At 47.8% G+C, this 22,878-nt stretch overlaps 1 protein-coding gene across 1 annotated transcript in view; it reads right to left on the reverse strand.

The window, feature by feature from the left end:
• LOC144819261 (complement factor H-like) overlaps positions 1–22,878 on the reverse strand; it is a 174,453-nt gene that overhangs the window by 85,390 nt on the left and 66,185 nt on the right. The window contains exons 3-4 of the mRNA XM_078677230.1: positions 17,971–18,147; positions 15,298–15,474 (exon numbers count right to left, since the gene is read on the reverse strand). Coding sequence (XP_078533356.1) covers positions 15,298–15,474; positions 17,971–18,147 — 354 coding nt within the window. The remainder of the gene's footprint in view (positions 1–15,297; positions 15,475–17,970; positions 18,148–22,878) is intronic.

A 22,878-nucleotide genomic window follows, 5' to 3' on the forward strand; every position in this document is an offset into this window, starting at 1 on the left:
TGTAGGCAAAGACATAAACTTTGTGGTTGAAGCCCACAATGCCTATCGCTTAGAAATCTTCGATTCTTGGGTTCGTTTTCCAGCTGTGGATGCTAATACACAAACATTTCATGAATACTCCAATGGTGCAGTCCCACAGGCATACAGTGCATATCAGCTCTGTGAAATTACACTTTCACAACAGGAACTTCACAATTGTTTCCGAGGTGTCCTAACCCTTGTACTTGCTCCTGTATGCATGGGTCCCCTTAGTAATGAAGGGACTGCATGGTCAGCATTACCTGGTTATACACCATTCCCTAATTTACAGGGTCTCAATGTTAAATAGCTACAGCAGTTATACACTGGTTTGGTTAGACTATACAGACGCTTAACTCAGTATGTTTCACACACTTCATGGCTGTGCCAGCAAGGGCAATCCTGGCAGGACAACCTCAGTTGCCTGCAGTATCAACAGTAGGCCCTGTAATTACACATTCAATTATGAATCAAATTCCCGCAAGTCATGAGTAAATTCCTTTCAGGATCGCCAAAAAAATCGACCAAATTGAAGCTGTGTTTCCCCTTACGTGACCACAAGACAAGGACAAGCACAGAATATTGACTATGGGCCGTATGTATCGCAAATGCTGAAATTCTCCGAATTTCGGCGTTTGCGATCGTAATTTTTCTAAGTGGTATGTATGAAGGCAAATCTGCGTGCAAAATAAGGAATTGCAAAAGTTGTGATTCCTTATTTGGCGATTGCATTTAAGGACTCACAAATTTAGCGATTCCTTAAATGTAAAGTAGGAAGCACCAAAAAAGTGCAATATGGCCTTAAGGAATTGCAAATTTCCACTAACTTCAAGTTGGTGGTAATTTGCGATTTCTTTGAAAAATGCACTTTTGTGCATTTTTCAAAGTGCAATGTGAAGCACATACATGCCCTTAGGGCATGTATGTGCGCCACATGTGCACTCATGTTTTTTTCAGGGGTGCAACAGGGTGTCTTTTGGACACCCTTGAAATTGCATTCTCATTTTGCGATTCTCTAATTGCTAATCGCAATTTGAGAATGTCTTCCCATTCATTCCTATGGGCCTCCAGGCCCATAGGAATGAATGGGAAGGTATTCCTTAATTGCGAATCGCAATTTGAGATTTGCAATTAAGGAATATGTAGGATTCGCAAAATTTAGTGCAAATCCTACATACATAGCATTTTGCGATTCTCAAATAGTGATTTGCAAAATATCGCTATTTGAGAATCGCAAAAGAGGATTTTGATCCATATGGCCCTATGTGCTTACCCCATGGGTTGGTTCCCCTAATAGGTGACCGCACTACTTGGGGTGTTATGAACCCCAATGTACTCCAATCTAGGCCTAGGTAGCTACACAAACTTTTACCTACATTTGTCCTACCTTGCTCTGCAAAATGGTTCTAGCACTGACCTTTTACACAGTTTTGTGCTGAATAAATGCCAATCAGTTTTCTCGGAAACTGGCCTCATTTATTATGCATGATGATTCCTAGTATAAAATCTTAATCCCCTGCCCAGGATGTACACAGCAGGATTAACATATTCTGTATAATATTTCTGCACAAAAGTCACTGCTATCGTCATCCTTGGATGACCGGTCTACTATACATCATGGCAAACCATTACATATCTACGTAGAACCCCTGATGGGACCTTTTGGATATAAAAAAACACATCTTCACTGGGTAACCAAAGGAGAAGCTTCCATGCTTCCATGCTGATAGAAAGACGCTGCAGTCCCTGCATGCAGAAACTCCAGCACGCACTGGTCTGACATCCCTTGCGGTGTGTCCAACTCAAGACCAAGACATGGTCCTCCATTCTCTCCCATCAGGTAATGAGGTTGGCTCCTTCCTAGGCGGATTCTTGGCTTTACACCCACATACATGCTAGGTACACTTAGGTAGGGTTTGCATCTTAGGAGTATGCTTGATTACTGTCATGTATCTATATGCCTGCTTATGTTCACTGTTTTAGCACCATGGTAGAATTCTACCTTTTATTTATTCTGTTGGTGCTTGTAATCTTATACGTCTGTTTCTCTCCAATGATTGTCACAGCAAATATGTTTTATACTAGAATGCTGCTTGTTAGACCTGGCACCTTGGCGTGGGTCTCCCTTCCATGTTTTGCTGTTGCCACATGTGTTTTTGCTGGTGTTAGATGCTTTGGGCACTGTGCCACTGCTATTCAGTGCAACAGGGCAAGTGCTCCCTATGGTAAATTGATGTATGGATTAGTGATCCCATAATTGGCTTATTTGGTTTACCTGTCAGACCCTAGTACAGTGCACCAGGGGTGCCCAGGGCTGGTAAATCCAAATGCTGCTGGTGGGCTTGCAGCACTGGTTGTGTCACCCACAGAAGTAGCCTGTAAAAATGTGTCTAAGGCTTGCCATTGCAGAAAATGTGTGCAGTCTGGTACTGCCATGCTGATTGGGCAAGTGCACCCACTTGCCAGTCCCTAGACCTTCCCTTTTCGTCATATCAGACACCCCTATGGTAGGCCAAAGGGCAGGGTGCATTGTAGGTAAAAGGTCAGACAAGCCCTGATGTGTGTGGCATGTCCTAATAGTGAATTACAGCCATTTTCGTTTTTCACTATTGCAAGGCTACCTGGTCCCCATAGGCCAGAATGGGCAGTTTGATTATTACATCTTATAATCCTAACTGACTCAGGGAACCAGGTAGAAATTCGAGTTTAGTATGTACTCTGAATGATAAAATACACCTTTTAGTGAAGTTGGTTTTAACATTCTGTGTTTGAAAATACCACTTTTAGAAAGTAGGTAATTTCTTGTCTAACCATCCAAGCCTGACTCTGCTAGGTTGTGTATTCCTTGTATGGCATTTGAGTGACAGGAGCTGAGGGAGTCCAGGAGACAGGGTGAGTCAGCACAGGGCTGAATAGAGAGATCTACATGCAGATGGGTGGGAGGAGTTGCAACTGGGACCTGAATAGGGCAGTGCCTTCCCTCCACAATGCTGGCTCCACCTCCTGTGGTGCATCTGATGTCTCTGCCCTACACTGCGGAACGAAAGAAGGAGTCATGTAAAGAGAGTGCTCCAGTACTGACCAGAACTAGTTTTGACTAGGCAAAGGCCTCTCTGCCTTCAGAGAACAAAGAGAAACTTTGTGTACAAAGGGGGACCCAGACCCCAGAACTTTAGATCACTTTTGGGAAACAAGAAGAAACCTTTGCTGAGGAGAGGAACCAGAGAGACTGAGGAGAGATTATCCCTAAGCTGAAGGGCTGCTTGGGGGATTGGCCTGCACTGGTTGCCTGACTGCCAAAGAAAGGAGAGAGGAACTTTGTGTGTACCTTTATCAACTTATGAAGGATCTCCAAGGGCTTGAGAAAGAGCCCGCCTCGTGCTGAAGTCTCAGGGACAACAGACTTCACCCACCAGCTCCCCAAAAGTTCTTTGGAAGTGCCTGCAGTTGTGTTGGGCTTTCTGCGCGACTCATGAAGAAGAAGCGTGTTGCTGCCGCAGCCGCTGTCGTCGCATCACCAGAGAAGAGGATCGACGTTGCATCAACGGAGAAGCGTGTCGCCACCGCTACAGCTGTCGCATCATCGCCGTAGCGCCTCGCATCGGCGGAGAAGAGGATCGACGTCACACCAGCGGGAAGCATGTCGCAGGGCCTATTGCAGCTCAGAAGAATCGTTGAGTTGCTGCACTGCCGTTGGGCGTGCACGCATCATGTCACATCAAGAAGAAGAAGCCATCTTTGTTTCTTTGCACCGGATCTTCATCGCATCACGGCGCTTCTAGTCGCATCGGCACGGAAGCGCAGTAAGAAACTGACGCATTTCCTCCCCACGCCGAGGGGAACCGACGCATCCCCTACGCATCAGTAGGGACCCGACGCATCACCATTCTTGTGTGTAAGGAACCAACGCACCACCTTCCCTGCAACACTTTCGTTGTATAGCGTTACGCATCCAAAGGTACATTGAACTCAAAGTGTCACATTATATATCTATAGAGAACTAAGCCTACTTCTACCATTTTTGAAGTACAGTATTGTGGATTTTTGTCGTTTGTGGTCTTGTGTTAAACCTATATTAAGAATACTTATTTTTATACTACAACTTGTGTGGTGTCCATCTAATACTGTTGTCATTGGGTTACTGTATGTGTTCACAAATGCTTTACACTGAGATAAGCCTATCTGCTTGTGCCAAGCTACCAAGGGGGTGAGCAGGGGTTATTTTAGGAGTGTATCCCCTTACCCTGACTAGATACAAAGGTCCCTATTTGTCAAAGGTACCAACCTCTACCAACTAGAGATCCCCAAATCTAACATTGGTGGTCAGCAGTGAGGATTCTGGACTTGCATTTGTGACTCATATACAGTGATTGGTGAACACTACTAGTAAGTGCAGACCAAAACGCGACCACATACTTTTTGGTAGATTGTTTTCCTGGGATTTTCTATTTTTGCAAAGAACTGCCAAGTTTCACCGCCATGGAGAAAGCAGCATCCATAGCATCTGTTGATTATGAGTGGGAAGAGGAGAAACTGGAATGTGAAACAGCTAAAGCACTTCTGCAGGAAATTAAAAGTGGCAATGACCAGTCTCTCCAAGAAGGATGAGTTCAAAAAGGCGCTGAGGGCCTGGGTGTAAGCAAGGAATACCCCTGAGAATGAGGAAGGGGCAGAGAATGCATGTGAGCAACTGGAGGGGCGAGGATGGAGGAGAGCAACTTCCCCAACAGGTACCAGTGTTTAAGCCAAAGGCCTGTCCCCAGAGGAGCTGGAGGACAGGGAAAGAAATAGGATGCATGAGTTGGAGCTAGCCACAATGAATGGGCAGTTAGAAATTAGGAAATTGGCCCTAGAGGAACAGAAGGTGCAACTGGATCATGAGAGAAGTTTGGAGCTTGGAAATGACTTCCTCTGGTGGTAGCACACTATTCATGGCGGTGGAAGCGAGGGTGTATATTCCAAAGGATGTGGGTAGAGAGTTTTATAAGAATGATGACATTGGGCAGTGGTTCAAGGCCTAAGAGGTAGCCATGTCCTCCCACTGGGTCCCTGAGAAGGATTGCGGAGAGGGGTTGTGGGGGCAGTTCCTTAGTGAGGGGCGGGATACACTGTTCGACTTGTCCTCTGAAGTCAATAATTCTTATAGCCACATGAAAGATGCATTGATGTCCAGGTATGGGTTGACTCCTGAATTGTATAGACAGAGATTTAGAAATTGCAAGAAGTTGGAGTCAAGCACATGTGTAGAACATGTCACTTTCTTTTGCAGAGCATTGGATGGTTGGGTGAAGGGTAGCAAAGTTAATGATTTTGAGAGGCTCTTTGATTTAATTGCATGGGAGCACTTGTCAAGTAATTGCTTTCCAGAGCTACGCCAGCTACTGATTGATAGCTGGCTGACTAACCGTAGGAAGCTTGCTGAGGAGGCGGACCACTGGGTGAGCAACCGGGTCCACAAGGGTCACGTGGGAGACTCAGCCAAGAGTGGGCAGGGTCCCCAGCAGAAAAGTGGGGGGGACAAGGGTAAACAGAGGGAATTCCAGAAAGGGCCCCATAGTAATTCCCAACTGATCCAAGGGCAAGGTTCCCAGCCTCCCACTGAGAGAAAGCCTGGGGCCCGACAGGTAACCCCTGTTCCTAGGCAACCCCTGAGGTGCTAAAAGTGTGGGGACTTGGGTCATAAGTCGAATGATCCCCAGTGTCCGCAGTTTGGGAAGACAGCACCCATTGGTGCTCCACCGCAGCAGATGGCGAGTTTAGCCCTGGGGAGGAGATGGGTGTCCAAGGTGGGTGGGGTCCCGCAGAGATGTCCCTTGTCTCTTTAAGAGACTGTAAAGTAGTTCCCAGGACCCAACTGCCTGATAACACTAAAAAGTAAAGGCAGTGGGTGACCATCAATGGCCATAGAGTGGAGGCTCTTTGAGACGGATCACTGAAATAATATCGAGGGACAAAATATCGACCATCAAAAATATCGTTGACAAAATATCGAGAGACAAAATATCGAGTTTCTATCTACAAACAGGTAAGTACAAAAATATCGAGTTAAAAATATCGTTTACAAAAATATAGTTGTAAAAAATATCGTATTTACTAAAAACAGTGTTACATTAAATTAATATTAATAATTAATTACTAAAATATACTTAAAATTACTTAAATTAACTTATAATAATTAAATAATTAATGAAAGTTAAATAAATATTTTTTTATTTCATATTTATTAAAACATATATATATAGTAACAAAATATAATACAATAATACCCAAAAACTGAAAACTGACCCTGAACCCTAAAAATACCCCTTTACCCAAAAACCCAAAACTGACCCTGAACCCTAAAAATACCCCTTTACCCAAAAACTGAAAACTGACCCGGAACCCTAAAAATACCCCTTTACCCAAAAACTGAAAACTGACCCTGAACCCTAAAAATACCCCTTTACCCAGAAACTGAAAACTGACCCTGAACCCTAAAAATACCCCTTTACCCAAAAACCCAAAACTGACCCTGAACCCTAAAAATAAAAACGAATTTTTTACTATCTATATTATATACTTACATATTTTCACTTTCTATATTATTTACAGTCGATATTACTTCACTTACCTTAAAAACGATATTTTGGCTGTCTATATTCTGTCCTGTCGATATTTTGTCCAAACGATATTTTAAACTCGATATTCTGTCCAAACGATATTTTGGAGTCGATATTATGTCTGTGCACCCTTCGGGACACAGGAGCCAGTGTGACAGCTGTCAAGTGTCACCTGGTGTCTGAAGAGCAGGTTGTCCCCAATGCATTTTACCCAGTTGTTGCCATTGACAACAAAGAGAGCCATTGCAAGGTGGCTCAGGTTCCCTTTGAGTGGGGGGGCGGGGTCTCTGGTACTCTTCAGGTAGCTCTGCGGCCAGCCATGCCTGTTGACTGTTTGTTAGGGGACGATTTGGAGAGTTCACCTTGGGCGAAGGTGGAGCGAAGTGCTCATTTGGAGATGTTGGGTCTGTCTGACTGGGCGTGTGTCACCACATGGTCCATGGCAGCCAGTAAGGGGATCAAGAGGACCTGGAGCCTGAGAGGGAGGCACAGGTGCCTGCCTTAAAGAAAAGAGGCAGGGGGAGCGGGAAACCGTCCCCAGAAGTTCTCATGGTCCAGGAGGAGGTAGACCCTGAAGGGGATGCCATGGAGCCTACTGGGGAACAGGTAGCTGAAGTGGGGGACCTGCCTGAGCTGACCCATTGGCAGCAGGAAGGAGGACCCTCCAGGGAAGAGTTCTGCAAGGAGCAGAAGGAATGCCCTTCTCTTGTGCAAGCCAGGCAGCAGGTGATCAGTCAGGATCACATTGGATCTACTGGGAGAATGGTCTCCTGTATAGTGAGCCTTAGGTTGCTGAGCCTGGGTCAGCCTGTGTGCTGGTGGTACCCCAGCGCTTCAGAGCCTTCCTACTGGGGCTGGCTTATGATGTGCCGTTGGCAGGACATTTGCGGCAGGACAAGACATTTGAGAGGCTTATCACCCACTTTTATTGGCCCCCCAATGCGCAGAGTTCAGACACTCATTGCAGGACATGTCAGACCTGCCAGGCAAGTGGAAAGAGTAGGAGGAAGCAATTACCTGTGGTCAGCACCCCCTTTGAACGGGTGGGTATTGACATTGTGGGGCAACTGGACCCCTAGACAGCCAAGGGCAACAGGTTCATCCTGGTCTTGTTGGACCATGCCACCCGGTACCCGGAAACCATACCTCTGAGGACAGTGACGGTCTCCGTGGTGGGACGGGCACAGATGGGAATTAACTCCCGAGTGGGATTCTCTAGAGAGGTAGTGTCTGACCGAGGACAAATTCATTTCCAAGTATATGAAGTCACTGTGGCAGGAGTGCGGTGTAATGAACAAGTTCACCACTCCTTACCACCCCCAAGGAAATCGGTTGGTTGAGAGATTCAACCGAACCCTAAAAGGCATGACTATGGGTCTTGAGGAACCTATGAGGCGTAAGTGGGACGTCCTCTTACCATGCCTGCTGTTTGAATACCCTGAGGTGCCACAGAAATCTCTAGGGTTCAGTCCCTTTGAGCTTCTCTAGGGTCACCCAGTGAGAGGACCTCTGAGTCTGGTCAAGGAAGGCTGGGAGCAATCTCACAGGAAACCTCCCCATGATGTATATAGCTACTTGGAGATGCCCCCTGAAACTGGACCAATTTCTAGTGACCTGACTAAGTGGCTGCTTAGGCTGCTACCAACAGACCTGTTTCTGGAACCCTGGGCCGAGAGCCTGCTGCTCTCGGGGGGCCTGAAAACAATGCACATCCTATTATTATTATTATTAAAAGCAATTTCTATGGCGCAACTAAGCCCGATGGGCGTCAAGGCGCATAACCAAAAAGGTACCAACTATTAAGGAGTACTCCTATTGTGGGTAGGCCTTGACAAAACACCAGGTTTTGAGCGCCTTTTTAAAAGAAGAAAAAGAGGGCTGAGTCTTAATGTCTTGGGGAAGTGAATTCCACAGCTTGGGAGCAACAATGGAAAATGCTCTATTTCCCCAATGTGCTCTTTTGGCACGAGGAACAACCAGCAGGTTCATCTCAGCAGATCTAAGAGCTCTACCTGGCTGGTAATGCGTAAGCAAAGTGCTTAAAGGATGCGAGGACCTTTCCGACAGAGCTCTATAGGCTAGGCAAAGAATCTTAAACGAGATCCTCAAATGAATAGGGAGCCAGTGGAGAGTCTTTCTAGCCATAGTGGCAGAGGAAGCATTAGGAAGTGCCAGAACAAAACGGGACGCAGCATTTTGTACGACCTGTAGTCGCTGGGTGAGCCACTTGTTGGCATCTGCATAGAGTGCATTGCAGTAATCCAACCTGGAGCCCACCAATGCCACTACTATCTGTTTCCGAGCTGGGAGAGAAAGATAGTGAAGAATTCTCCTGAGTATTTTTATGACCCCCCAGCAAGTGGCAACCGTGCGATTAACCTGTAGAGTCATGGACAGCGAGGTGTCAAAAATTACGCCAAGATTTCTGGCTGACTGGGAAGGAGAAGGACAGGTTCCCAGCGCAGACGGCCACCACTCATTAGACCAGATATCCTGGTCTTTGCCAAAGACCAGGATCTAAGTTTTGTCGCCATTCAACTTCAGAGAATTCTGAAGCATCCAGTCGGATACTGTCTGCATACAGATTCTGAAGTTGGCGGCGGATGTAGAGACTGAGTGGGCTAGTGACACCATAATTTGCGTGTCATCGGCGTATGACACCACTTCCATCCCCTGAGATTTTACTAACCTTGCAAGGGGTGCAACATAAATGTTAAATAGGGTCGGACTAAGAGCCGACCCTTGAGGCACCCCACATTGCAAGGATTTAGCAGGGGAGAGAAATTTGCCGAGCTTGACTCTCTGCTCTCTATGTTGTAAAAAAGAGTGCAGAAGGTTAAGAGCCGCTCCGGAGATCCCTGCCTCCCTCAACCGAGATGTTAAGATGGAAGGAGACAGGGTATCAAACGCTGCGGTGAGATCCAGAAGGACCAAAACCGTAGTTTGGCCGGCATCTACCTTCATACGGATGTTATTTACCACCATGGTCAGCGCAGACTCCGTACTATGTGCTTTGCGGAAACCATGCTGGGATCCGTCACGATACCCAGATGAGTCCAGAAAGGTGGAGAGATGGTAATTGAGGTGAGACTCAAGTATTTTTGCGGGAGCGGGTAACAGTGAAATGGGTCTAAAATTTTTCAACTGTTCCGGGTCCAGCGTGGACTTCTTGAGTAGCGGCTTCACTATCGCCCTCTTCCTGAGACGAGGTACCAAGCCTCCTCCCCCAGGATGGGCAGTGTTCATGAAGAGGAGGCTTCAAAGGCTTGCCACCTTAGTGAGCCTCCCCAGACCTTTTGCTGCTTTCAGCAACTGGTCCCCACTGGTTCTACCCCCCCACTTTGGGCTGGAGAGCCAGCGGGAAAAACAAGTGAGGGAAAGAGGTGTGCCCACCTCTGCCAACTCCACCCCTCAGGTGGGGGAGGTGAGATGAAGCACAACTCTGAGTCCCCACCATTTATAGGATGGGGGACCCAACCAACTAGGGACAGGCACCTGTCCCCTCCCCCTGGTGGGTGGCACGATAGGGGGTGTACCCACGCCAGGGAAGGGACCCATTTGTCCCTGCGCTTTACCTATCTATAACACACCTAAATCTAGTATTTAGGGGGCACCATGAACCTTGCTTCCTCAGATCCAGAAACAACAAGAAGAAAAGAAGAAGGACCAAACAGCCGTGCAGCCAGCTAACAAGAGGACGACGCCCACTGACTTGGCCCCAGACCTACAGGCCTGCATCCCGTCAAACCTGCTCCTGCAAAATCCCAGTGTGTCCTGCAGCCAGCCACCTCGAAAACCCCAGAGGACCTGCCTGCCTTCACTCCCAAAGACTGCTTCTCCCCTGAACACAGGATTTGTCCAACTGCAACCTCTGGCAGCAGCTGGAAACCGCAAATCCAGCCCACTATGCACCCGCCGAACCTGGCCCGAGCTTGAGTGGAAAAACACCAGGAGGAGGTCACCCCAGCGATCCTGGCCTGAGATCCAGCGACCCTTTGACCTGTCACAAGCCTCCAGCTGACGCCTGCAGCCTAAATCCAGCAGGCCCCCCTAACAGCGACCAGGAGCTGGTAAGAAGATCCGACCCCAAAAGGCACTCCTGCATCCGATGCCCCGCGGCCTTGTGTGCCCAAAGCAACAGTGCCTGACCAACCCTTAACTTCCCAACTTACCTCTCGAAGTGGTGGTCACACCCAGAAGTCCTTCGTCTCCCTGCCTGCAGTGCTTTTGCAAACCGTAGGTTCTCCATAGAAAACAACGGGGCGCCAGATGTCGAAACAGCGCTGTGCACCCAGCTGCCTCAGTGCTGCTGAGTGTGCACCTTTTGTGCTACTTTGTTTCCCCATTTCCCTGACCTAAACCCTTGGAGCTTTGCTCCCACAACCCAGTGGCCTGCTTGCCAGCAGCCACCAACCGGAGGCCCCCTGTCCCCCATTTGGGCCTCAACATTCTGCTCCCGGCTGCCCTAGTGCCGCTGAGGGTGTAACAAGAGTGCATCACTGACCCTGGGGGACCCCTGAGTCAAACCCCAGAACCTTAACTCCCACAGTCGATAACTTACCTGTGAACCGATAACCTGTTTTTCCTCCATAGGATAACATTGAGTTTTGAAATCTAAAAATATTCTTTAAAAATCACACTAATAACCAAAAAATATTTACTTACCTGTTTGCAGGAAATGTCCTAGTGCTGAATTCAGGTATCCAGCACTGAGTTAGAAAAGTAAAGTGAAAAGTAACTTACCTGTAATTCACTGAAAAAGACTATTTACTGAAAAAGACTATTCCTTTCAATGTACTGTATTTGCTAAGTATTGCAATCTACTGCATCCCTGTAAATCAAACAAAGTACAATTCCTATTGCTTACTGAGTGAGTACATCAAATGCTTACCACTGTCCTCTGATACTGCCTTACTGCTCGGCCACTCTACCACAAATAGAGAGTAAGGTTCTATCTAACTTTAACCTCTGCCTACTTCTGGGGTCACATGCACTCTATACACACTACACCTCATTCTGGTGTATTATATATGGAGCCAGTTTCCTACAGCCTGTGATTACCAGAGCTCTCCAGGATCACTAGACAGGCCTATATGAGGCAAAGGAGTGGAACGGGGAATCCACCTACCTGGTGAATCACAAGCACATTCGTAAATCTTGGCCATAATATCTTCCATGTTACATCAGCTACATCCCCCGAATCTCGCTTGACCCACATCATTGATGCAAAAGAAGCCTTCTCATGGCACTTCTTGCAGATATTCCAGAACCCCTTGCACATGTTTGAGTAGAGGAAGGCATTAAACAGACAGTGCTGAAGCACTGCACACCCACGTGTACTTTTTTAAATGGCAGGAGTCCATTATAAAAATAGAATTTCTGTTTGGCATGCACCTGAGTATGGCTGGACATGCTCAACTGCTGGACTGAAGCCAATGCTGCACACTCTGGGTACTGACAGGCCCAATCGATGCCCAGACGCATGACCAGCTTGTGACTGGGGTAGTAATGAGATGAAAAATTGAGCATTGGCAAAACCAATAGTTATGGCTGAATGTGCGGATGCATGCAAATAAATATATATTTCTTTTTATTAGTTTCTGCGCAATAAACAAAGACTCAGTCTATATTTTGGTTTCATAATTGCCGCTTCAGTGGAGCAAACTGTCCGCGTGCTTCTTGCACTCTAATCATGAAATCTGGGTACAAAGAAATGATGGACCCCTCGTACTGCAATGTCTGTTTTTCCCTGGCGACCTTCAACGCTGAATCTCTGTTGTGGTAGTTTAACAGCTTCTCAATTACCAGTCTTGGGGGAGCGCTAGTGGCCGGGCAAGGGCCCAAGTAGTGGTGCGCCCTCACCACCACAAATATGGGAGAAAACGTTTTGCTTCCAAGTAACCTAACTAGGAGTTTCTCTACGAACTGTTCCATGTTGCCAGTCTGAGTCGATTCCAGAAGACCTGTGATCCTTAGATTATTGCGACTGGAATGCGCTTCTAGGTCTTCAGTCTTATCCTGTAGAACTTGCATCACCCTTCCCAGTTGTTTATGTTCGGTGTCCAATGTTGTCTGCGCTTCCTCTACCTCCGCGATCCGTCTCTCCGTCATATCCAATCTTTCTGCATGCTTGTCCAGTCTCTCGGACATTTTATCCATTCGGTATGAGAGGGAGTCATCTTCGTGCCCAAGACAGAGAGACTGCCCTGCAAGCCTTTTTCCATTGCAACAAGCATAGAGTGGATATCTCCATCAGCCTCCTCCTGGTGCAGGTCCTGTACCGAGTCTCCATCATCAGCCACAGTGTCCCGCCCTTTGGCTTTTTTTGATCGAATGTTAGTTTGGGCTGAATCTTGTCCACTCTTCCCATCTCAGCAGATCTGCAGCAGTAAGTTGGGTCAAAATTCACCGAACACCCAGGCCGGCAACAACTGTCAAGTAGCGTGCTTCTAGGAGAATCCAGGGGATCCTCCATCGATTTCTGCTCTGAGTGGTGACCGAAACCAGATCTTAGTTCAGTGGTCCCACTGTGACACCCCTTCACAGAGCAATCGCCGTAGTGCATTAAGTCAAAGACTCAACCCAACTGCTTCACTCTCTTCAGTCACGCAGAGGGTTAGGCCAGCCTCGACTCACCCGGGGTATCGTTCCCGCTCCAAATGCTACCTTCTGCTAGCGTCCGCCATAAGTGACCTCTCCCTGCGTTGTACGTCGTGTACACTGCTCGCCGCAGCCGCTCTCCGCTGTATGGCACACAACAGGGGAAATTGCGCAGCTCCGTTTCAGTGGCCCCTACCAGGTACCGCGACCAGGTGTAGTGTTGCACGCAGCTACTTCAGAATCCACCACAGAGAGCTGTAGTGCAGCAGTCTCCTCAGAAAATGGCATCTCAGTCATTCAAGTTTACCCAGACGTCGCTCGGGCAGCAGGCTCCCTCCGTGCAGTCTCTCTCCAGCATCTGCCCTCAGTGGGTGTAGAGACCTTATGCAGCTTGGTGCTCCATGCTCCCCTGGAGTAGACACCACCCCAAGTCAATGCCACTCAAGTTTGCCGCAGGATTCAGGGAACACAGCAGGGGTTCCCCGCACCTTCAGTCCTCAAGATGGCAGACCTCGATTTCTGCATCTACACCATGCATTGGGGTCCATGCATGGGGGTCTATAGCTCTGCCCTCCATTCTCAGAGCACACAGGCTGATCACACAAAACAGGGCAGCACCCCATGAGGTCTCTTCGCCGTGACTGCGTCACTCCGGAGCGTGTCTGCCCTCAGCGGCTCCCGGTAATAGTCCCCCAACGGCCTCACCGTCCAGCGCGCCTAGGCTCCCTGTGCGCTTTCGGCCACTCGTGATGCAGGCAACTCTGATATCCGCACTATGTCCGTTGCTGGGCACAACTCGTTTGCCGCCAGCACCAGTCAGCCACTCGCGTCTCGTTACTGCCGTAGAAGCGCTGTAGTCCGAGCAGCCGCAGAGCGCCCGGTCGCCACGCTTCCCAACGCCAGCTCGGGGATTGCGCCCTTCTGCGGGTTAGGTACCAGTGGAGTCACTTCGCTCGATGATTCGGGGGAGGGCAGGGAGCAGAGGAGGCCCCTCGCACTCTGGAGCTTTATCAAAATTGGGATCATCTCTGGTCAAGCCTTAACGATAAAGCAGATGCCGGATGATTAATGGATTAAGAGATCGTAATGTGGAGCTCTCTGCTCAAGCAGCCATCTTTGTCACGAGCAAGCTCCGCCCCTGATGCATGCAAATACAGGCATGCAGAAATGGTGTTTGCATGTATTTGCACAATAAAACTAGACTGATTGGATTTGCAAATGCTTGTTGTGGATAGCATTGTGCTTCCTCAATGTTCATAATAGGGACAAGTGTACTGTAACAGGATTTTCTACATACAATGAGAATGACACAATCGGTACCTACAACTTAGATTTTTTGAATACTAATGTTTTAGCTTTGTCAACAAAAATACTATGTTGTAATATAAATTAATTCAATAAGAAAAAGTAGCACAACTATAAAAATCAATTTTTAACTTTAGAATTCTCACTAATTACTTCCTATTGTAGCTGTGTTTTGTTTCGACTGTTGTTGGCATGGTAATTAAAAAACAACGCTCATTGAAAGCTATGTCATTGTACAATAACAATTACAGGGCACAGTGTTTTTTCTAAGTAGTAATTGTATATGACTATTTCCCCAATTCATAAAGGCAGGTACAAGTATGCCAAAGAATACTACAAGAGTACTACTTTATTTAATACTTTATGTACTCCATAATGCCCTTGTGCATAGATCCCTGTGGGTGTTGTATGTGACATTCACCAGTGGAGGTAACACTATGTCAACTGCAGGTGAGTACTCACCACTGCAAGTAAATTGTATCTGTTGTATAGGACACTCACTAGAGCAGGAAACATTGTGTCAGTTGTAGGTGAGTACTCACCACTGCAAGTAACAGTGTGTCTGTTGTATGTGACACTCACGAGCACAGGAAACATTGCGTAAGCTGCAGGTGAGTACTCACCACTGCAAGTAAAATTGTATCTGTTGTATAGGACACTCACTAGCGCAGGAAACATTGTGTCAGTTGTAGGTGAGTACTCACCACTGCTGCTAACATTTTGTTTGTTGTGTATGAACTCTCCTCAATGCTGGTCTGTTGTACATGGCACTCACCGATGCAGGTGACGTCTGGCTCCCATACATTGGCCGCACCTCTTCTAACGCATCTTAACACAGGTTCTGATGGCTCGTACCCCTCAATACAGCGCACCCCTGTTGTTTCTCCAGCACCATAATATAACTTGCTTTGTTCAGAAATGAGTTTTGAACCCTCTGGAATTCTACATTGTTCTGTGAAAGAAAAAGAGACAAATGAAATACTATTGTGCATTTGTAAATTAAATACTATTGTATATTTGTGAATGAGATACTGTTGTGTATTTGTACAAGCCATTCAGGTACTAGTCAGGGGTCTGCTAACAGTTGCCACATGTTTATAATGTTAAGTATTAGCAAGCTGCCTTGTTTAAGGCCTGTGACCCACTGCTCAGCATAATCTCCTTTAAAGATTAGAGGGCATGGAAGTGTGAGCAGTGGTGGGAGGGGCTTGGCGACAGCAATCTGTGCCTCCTACCCTCTGTCACACAAGGACAGGTGAGGTTAAGGTTTGAGAGGTGCTGTGTGATGCTTGCCACTTATTATTTAGTCTCCGTTTGGCATGACGCTTCCACACTGAGCAGTGACTGAGAGCAGTGTGTGGCAGGACGCAGGCAGCGCTACTAACAGAATCCAGGGGATCCTCCATCGATTTCTGCTCTAAGCGGTGACCGAAACCAGATCTTAGTTCAGTGGTCCCACTGTGGCACCCCTTCACAGAGCAATCGCCGTAGTGCATTAAGTCAAAGACTCAACCCAACTGCTTCACTCTCTTCAGTCACGCAGAGGGTTAGGCCAGCCTCGACTCACCCGGGGTCGTTCCCGCTACAAATGCTACCTTCTGCTAGCGTCCGCCATAAATGACCTCTCCCTGCTTTGTACGTTGTGTACACTGCTCGCCGCAGCCGCTCTCCTCCGTATGGCACACAACAGGGGAAATTGCACAGCTCCGTTTCAGTGGCCCCTACCAGGTACCGCGACCAGGTGTAGTGTTGCAAGCAGCTTCTTCAGAATCCACCACAGAGAGCTGTAGTGCAGCAGTCTCCTCAGAAAATGGCATCTCAGTCATGCAAGTTTACCCAGACGTCACTCGGGCAGCAGGCTCCCTCCGTGCAGTCTCTCTCCAGCATCTGCCCTCAGTGGGTGTAGAGACCTTATGCAGCTTGGTGCTCCATGCTCCCCTGGAGTAGACACCGCCCCAAGTCAATGCCACTCAAGTTTGCCGCAGGATTCAGGGAACACAGCAGGGGTCCCCCACACCTTCAGTCCTAAAGATGGCAGACCTCGATTTCTGCATCTACACCATGCATTGGGGTCCATGCATGGGGGTCTATAGCTCTGCCCTCCATTCTCAGAGCACACAGGCTGATCACACAAACCAGGGCAGCACCCCAGGAGGTCTCTTCGCCGCGACTGCGTCACTCCGGAGCGTGTCTGTCCTCAGCGGCTCCCGGTAATAGTCCCCCAACGGCCTCACCGTCCAGCGCGCCTAGGCTCCCTGTGCGCTTTCGGCCACTCGTGATGCAGGCAACTCTGATATCCGCACTATGTCCGTTGCTGGGCACAACTCCTTTGCCGCTAGCACCAGTCAGCCACTCGGGTCTCGTTACGGCCGTAGAAGCGCTGTAGTCCGAGCAGCCGCAGAGGGCCCGGTCGCCACGCTTCCCAACGCCAGCTCGGGGATTGCGCCCTTCTGCGGGTTAGGTACCAGTGGAGTCACTTCGCTCGATGATTCGGGGGAGGGCAGGAAGCAGAGGAGGCCCCTCGCACCCTGGAGCCTTATCAAAATTGGGATCATCTCTGGTCAAGCCTTAACGATAAAGCAGATTCCGGATAATTAATGGATTAAGAGATGGTAATGTGGAGCTCTCTGCTCAAGCAGCCATCTTTGTCACGAGCAAGCTCTGCCCCTGATGCATGCAAATACAGGCATGCAGAAATGGTGTTTGCATGTATTTGCACAATAAAACTAGACTGATTGGATTTGCAAATGCTTGTTGTGGATAGCATTGTGCTTCCTCGATGTTCATAATAGGGACAAGTGTACTGTAACAGGATTTTCTACATACAATGAGAATGACACAATCGGTACCTACAACTTTGATTTTTTGAATGCTAATGTTTTAGCTTTGTCAACAAAACTACTATGTTGTAATATAAATTAATTCAATAAGAAAAAGTAGCACAACTATAAAAATAAAATTTTAATTTTAGAAGTCTCACTAATTACTTCCTATTGTAGCTGTGTTTTGTTTCGACTGTTGTTGGCATGGTAATGAAAAAACAACGCTCATTGAAAGCTATGTCATTGTACAATAACAATTACAGGGCACAGTGTTCTTTCTTAGTAGTAATTGTATATGACTATTCCCCCAATTCATAAAGGCAGGTACAAGTATGGCAAAGAATACTACAAGAGTACTACTTTATTTACTACTTTATGTACTCCATAATGCCCTTGTGCATAGATCCTTGTGGGTGTTGTATGTGACATTCACCAGTGCAGGTAACACTGTGTCAACTGCAGGTGAGTACTCACCACTGCAAGTAACATTGTGTCTGTTGTATGTGACACTCACGAGCACAGGAAACATTGCGTCAGGTGCAGGTGAGTACTCACCACTGCTGCTAACATTTTGTTTGCTGTGTATGAACTCTCCTCAATGCTGGTCTGTTGTACATGGCACTCACCGATGCAGGTGACGTCTGGCTCCCATACATTGGCCGCACCTCTTCTAACGCATCTTAACACAGGTTCTGATGGCTCGAACCCCTCAATACAGCGCACCCCTGTTGTTTCTCCAGCACCATAATATAACTTGCTTTGTTCAGAGATGAGTTTTGAACCCTCTGGAATTCTACATTGTTCTGTGAAAGAAAAAGAGACAAATGAAATACTATTGTGCATTTGTAAATTAAATACTATTGTATATTTGTGAATGAGATACTGTTGTGTATTTTTACAAGCCATTCAGGTACTAGTCTGGGGTCTGCTAACAGTTGCCACATGTTTATAATGTTAAGTACTAGCAAGCTGCCTTGTTTAAGGCCTGTGACCCACTGCTCAGCATAATCCCCTTTAAAGATTAGAGGGCATGAAAGTGTGAGCAGTGGTGGGAGGGGCTTGGCTATAGCCATCTGTGCCTCCTACCCTCTGTCACACAAGGACAGGTGAGGTTAAGGTTTGAGAGGTGCTGTGTGATGCTTGCCACTTATTATTTAGTCTCCGTTTGGCATGACGCTTCCACACTGAGCAGGGACTGAGAGCAGTGTGTGGCAGGACGCAGGCAGCGCTACTCACATTTTGTCGTCTTCTCCCCGTCCAGCAGGGGTGCGACACAGACACTTGCAGCCCCCGTGGAGTGGGGGGGCCAGGCTTACCGACACTGGAAGGAGCCGTCATAGTCACCACTATAGTGAGTGTGACTGCCATAAGAGCCAACAAGACTAAACATTTAAAAGCAGGTGCTGTTTACCAACAGCCTTTTCTTTCGCAACGCCTCTGGGGAGGTGTAGGCTTTTGACGCATTTCCAAGTTTACAATATCTCGTAAATCTGGGAATGTGTCAAATTCCATTTGTGTTACATGGGAGCACCCATTTTCTAGTGAAACAGCAACTAAATTTCTCGAACATACAGTTTTGCTGATAAAACTATATTGTGCATAAATGATAATGTGTGGAAATCATATTTCAGTAAATATTATAGTCTTAGAGCCCAACGTAGTGGGCTCTTCCGGCCATTATTGACTGGTTGTTGTTACTCTACAGAGGGCTCTAAGGCCATTAGAACATTCCGCCCCTATAGAGCAGAATGTTCTAATTTGTAAAAACAAAGGGCCATATTATCAAGAAAAGGCGATACATTATCGCCGCTTTTATCGGCAGGAAACTGCCGCTAAAGCGGCGATAATGGGCTTGATAATATGCCCGTGTGAATTCCCATAGAAGCCCAGGTTCTGGTGTTAACCTGGGCTTCAACGGGAATTCACAAGGGCATATTATCAAGCCCATTATCGCCGCTTTAGCGGCAGTTTCCTGCTGATGAAAGCGGTGATAATGTATCACCCTTTCTTGATAATATGGCCTCTTGGAGCCCGAGGGGGTTTAAATCGCCAGTGCGACCCTACTCCAGTGCAGCGAGTGGTGCGGCAAGGGTGCGTCCTCGCATAGACACTGTTTTCTTTCTATATTATCGGTGTTGTTAATTTCCTTGGGGACTCCAAGGTTAGCTGGTTCTTCCATCCCTGTGCTGCTCTTTACGGACGACACCCTCCTGCTCTCTCGCACTCCAATTGAGTTACTAAACCTCCAGAATAAATTTACGGCACTCGCGGTTCGGAGGTGAATACCACAAAAACTAATGTTATAATCTTCAACCCGCATAGAGCACATAGAGGTCATTTTACTTTGAAGGGGTTGCCCCTACAAACAGTGGGGAATATTGATTACTTGGGGATCCGAATAGACAAAAGCAGAATTTGGAAATCACAGGTTGAAAAAAGTGAATCAGTGTTACTGCACTCTGCTTTCTGCAATCTCCAAAAGGCATAAGGAAAGACCCCTACTTCTACTTCCCCCGCCATCAAGGTTTAGAGAGCTAAAGCCCAGGCCACAGTACTTTACGGGGCCAAAGTCTGGGGCAAGGCAAACACCAGGATGTTGTCCGTAAAAGAGAACAACTTCCTGAGATTTATATTTAGCCCACCGCGGAGTACACCCAAGCTACTGCTATTTATTTAATCTTGCCTTAAAAAGGGAGGGTGACCTGGCATAAGTGAAACCCTTCTGTTTTTGGGTCAGGTTGGGGTCTACTCCAGAGCTTTTGTATTATAGGTTGGCTGCAGACGAGGTCATGACTCGGTGAGGCAAAAACAGCTCCCACCCTAGTTTGAGTATGTTCATTTCATTCTTAAAGCCCTGAACCTGGGTGAGCTTTGGAGCAATCCATCGACAATCATGGCTGGTACAAAGGACAGTGGTAAAGCTGCTCATTGGACCAGAAATATCAACAAGATGAATGGTAGGGCTAAAGCCAGAGGTCTGGTGGAACAATTTTTATCTTTCAAACATTTCCCTGCTAAAGAAACGTATGTAGACATGATTCAACTGCCTCTTGCCCACACACAATTTATAAAATTGCGAATGACTATACTCATAGTTATAACACTTACAAGTAATTGGAAATCTCTCCACCCAACCTCAACGACATGTGTGTTCTGTTAATGTGCTTCAGAGGATGTTGAACATGTGCTATTTTTCAGTCCCCATGACAGACCCAGGCGATGTTGGCTCAACCCATTGTGCATTACATTTGAGTGAGACAATACAGTGAGGATACTAGTATTTTGCTGTCTGTGCAAGTCAATTTATAATATTCTGAGTCATTCATTATTTGTATGCATTGTGATTATGCAGGAAAACATGGGGTTAATGTTTTAATATTTGTTTTAAAAAAAAATGTGTTTTCTGTAACTTTTTCCGAGTGCCGCAGTTATTACCTCGGCAGAGGCGCCTAAGCTACACCCCGATCCACCGCTAGTGTAACTGTAAGCCCCCGCCCTGGCTCCCTCTGCTGCCCTCTCACCGCCTGTCCCCAAAATGGCGGACAAAGAAGACGCCGACTGATTCGAATGTCCCTCGGAGGTGCATCTTCCACCTGCAAGGCAACGTCTACTACGCGGGCACCAAGCGACAGCCCTATCTTCCTCCTTGTGTAATAATATAGTCTCCCTCCGGCTCCCTCTGCTGCCCACCGCCGCCGGCCTTGTGCCTGACCTCAAAATGGCGGCCATCGAAGACATTGCCTGGCGTTATAGTGAAGTTTCTGACTGCTAAACTCGAGTGGGGCATCTAACAGGGGGACAACGGATCGTCCTCTCCCACTATTCACATCCACTTCCCCAAAATGACCAAGGAGACCCTGTAGACTCAAAAATCCTTACCTTTACACCAGACAAGGTGCAACTCTATCAGAATGATCATGGATAATATAGCTTGTTGTCAGCAACCTTAGAACTGCGTCAGGTCAGATCCTGTACTGAGCTGGCCATTGGAGTGTACGTTTGGGAGGCTCTTTGCATGCCCTCTCCTGACCAGAATCTTCATCTCACTCCATTCTCAAGACGCTAGTCTACAAAAAGTCCATCAACTAATCGAGTCCGATCACCTGCATACTCCCAAGAAGTACCACACGGGCTCTAAGACCCTCTCCTCCGGCCTGGACCGTCACCCTCAATCACTCCACGGGAACACCGCGGCTCGATACCCTCGGCCACCTAAGCTCCAAGCTTCGGATCGCAACTCATCCAGGCTCTCCCACCCTCTACTATCCACACGATGGCCCGGGACCAATCGCCCCCTCCTCCTCCAATCCCACTTGCCCACCTCAAACCTCACAGTCGGAACTCCTTCACCATCATCTTCCAACCCCTCCTCTCTACAAAGCTCAGACGCACTTTCAAGCAGAAACTCATCCGCAAACATAAAGAAACCCTAATCAGTGACATCTACCACTCGACCACCACAGGACCGACGAAGATGGGCCTAATATTCCACACCGAAAGACCCGAATATTGGGTCTTCACAATCAGATCACGGATGTTCATCGCCAAAACCACCTCCACTGCCCACAGCTGCAAATTAACTACGATTCTTCCGTTCAGATCAGTTGGCAGGGGCTATACAACCGTGACTATCTTCACCAATGGCACAGTCCTCATACAAGCCAACAATGATAATCTGGAAGCTTTTGACTCCTTATTTCCCTCTCTCAAGTCAGCCCCTCCTACCCATCTCGCATCAACACCCTCACCATCCTCTCCCTCTACAGTCAGAGATGATCGCGACACGACCCACCCCGATCCACACAAAGCCCGTCTGGCTCCCCCCCCCCTGCCTCATCCCACCCCCCTCACCCATCCATTCACCACCAACAGGAAACGCAACTCTCACCCCCTTCGCCCCCCCCTTACCTCCCCACCCCCCACAGTTACTGCCCACCCCCGAGGACATTCACCCCCCGGTCAACAGGCAGTCCACAGCCAACGAGCCTCCCCTCCAATGTCCCCCCAACTTTCAAACATCCCCCACCCCATCCTCCTCCCGACCCTCTCCCCTTCCCTCCCATGTCCAATCTCCCACCCAGCCCTCTTCCCACACCACCCCCTCCCTCTACCCCGATCCCTATCTCTCAACCCACTCTCCCTAACCACAACACGCCCGGCCCCACTGCAGATGCCCACAACACCCCCATTGATTCCATAACCAGACGGCGCTCACCCTTGGAAAAACAGGTCGACTCCATCACCCAAGGCCTTATAGAAACACTCCTCAACCTCGGTTTTGCCTGTACTCCCGTCAAACACCCTACCCGAACACCCCTCCTCGCCAACCCCAACATCACCCAGGGTCCCATAGTACCCCTCAGTACTCAATGTAATACCCCCAAACCTTCCAATACCCCTCCCCTAACGCCCCTCCTCGCCAATGCCATCATCACCCAGGGACCCACAGAAGCCCTCAACACTCACCCGATTGATCCCTATCCCAAGGTCCTGGCTTCCAGTCCCAAAAAAAATGAACTCCCCAGAACCTCACG

The sequence above is a fragment of the Lissotriton helveticus genome, chromosome 2_1, assembly GCF_964261635.1.
Source record: "Lissotriton helveticus chromosome 2_1, aLisHel1.1, whole genome shotgun sequence".
Lineage (NCBI taxonomy): Eukaryota > Metazoa > Chordata > Amphibia > Caudata > Salamandridae > Lissotriton > Lissotriton helveticus.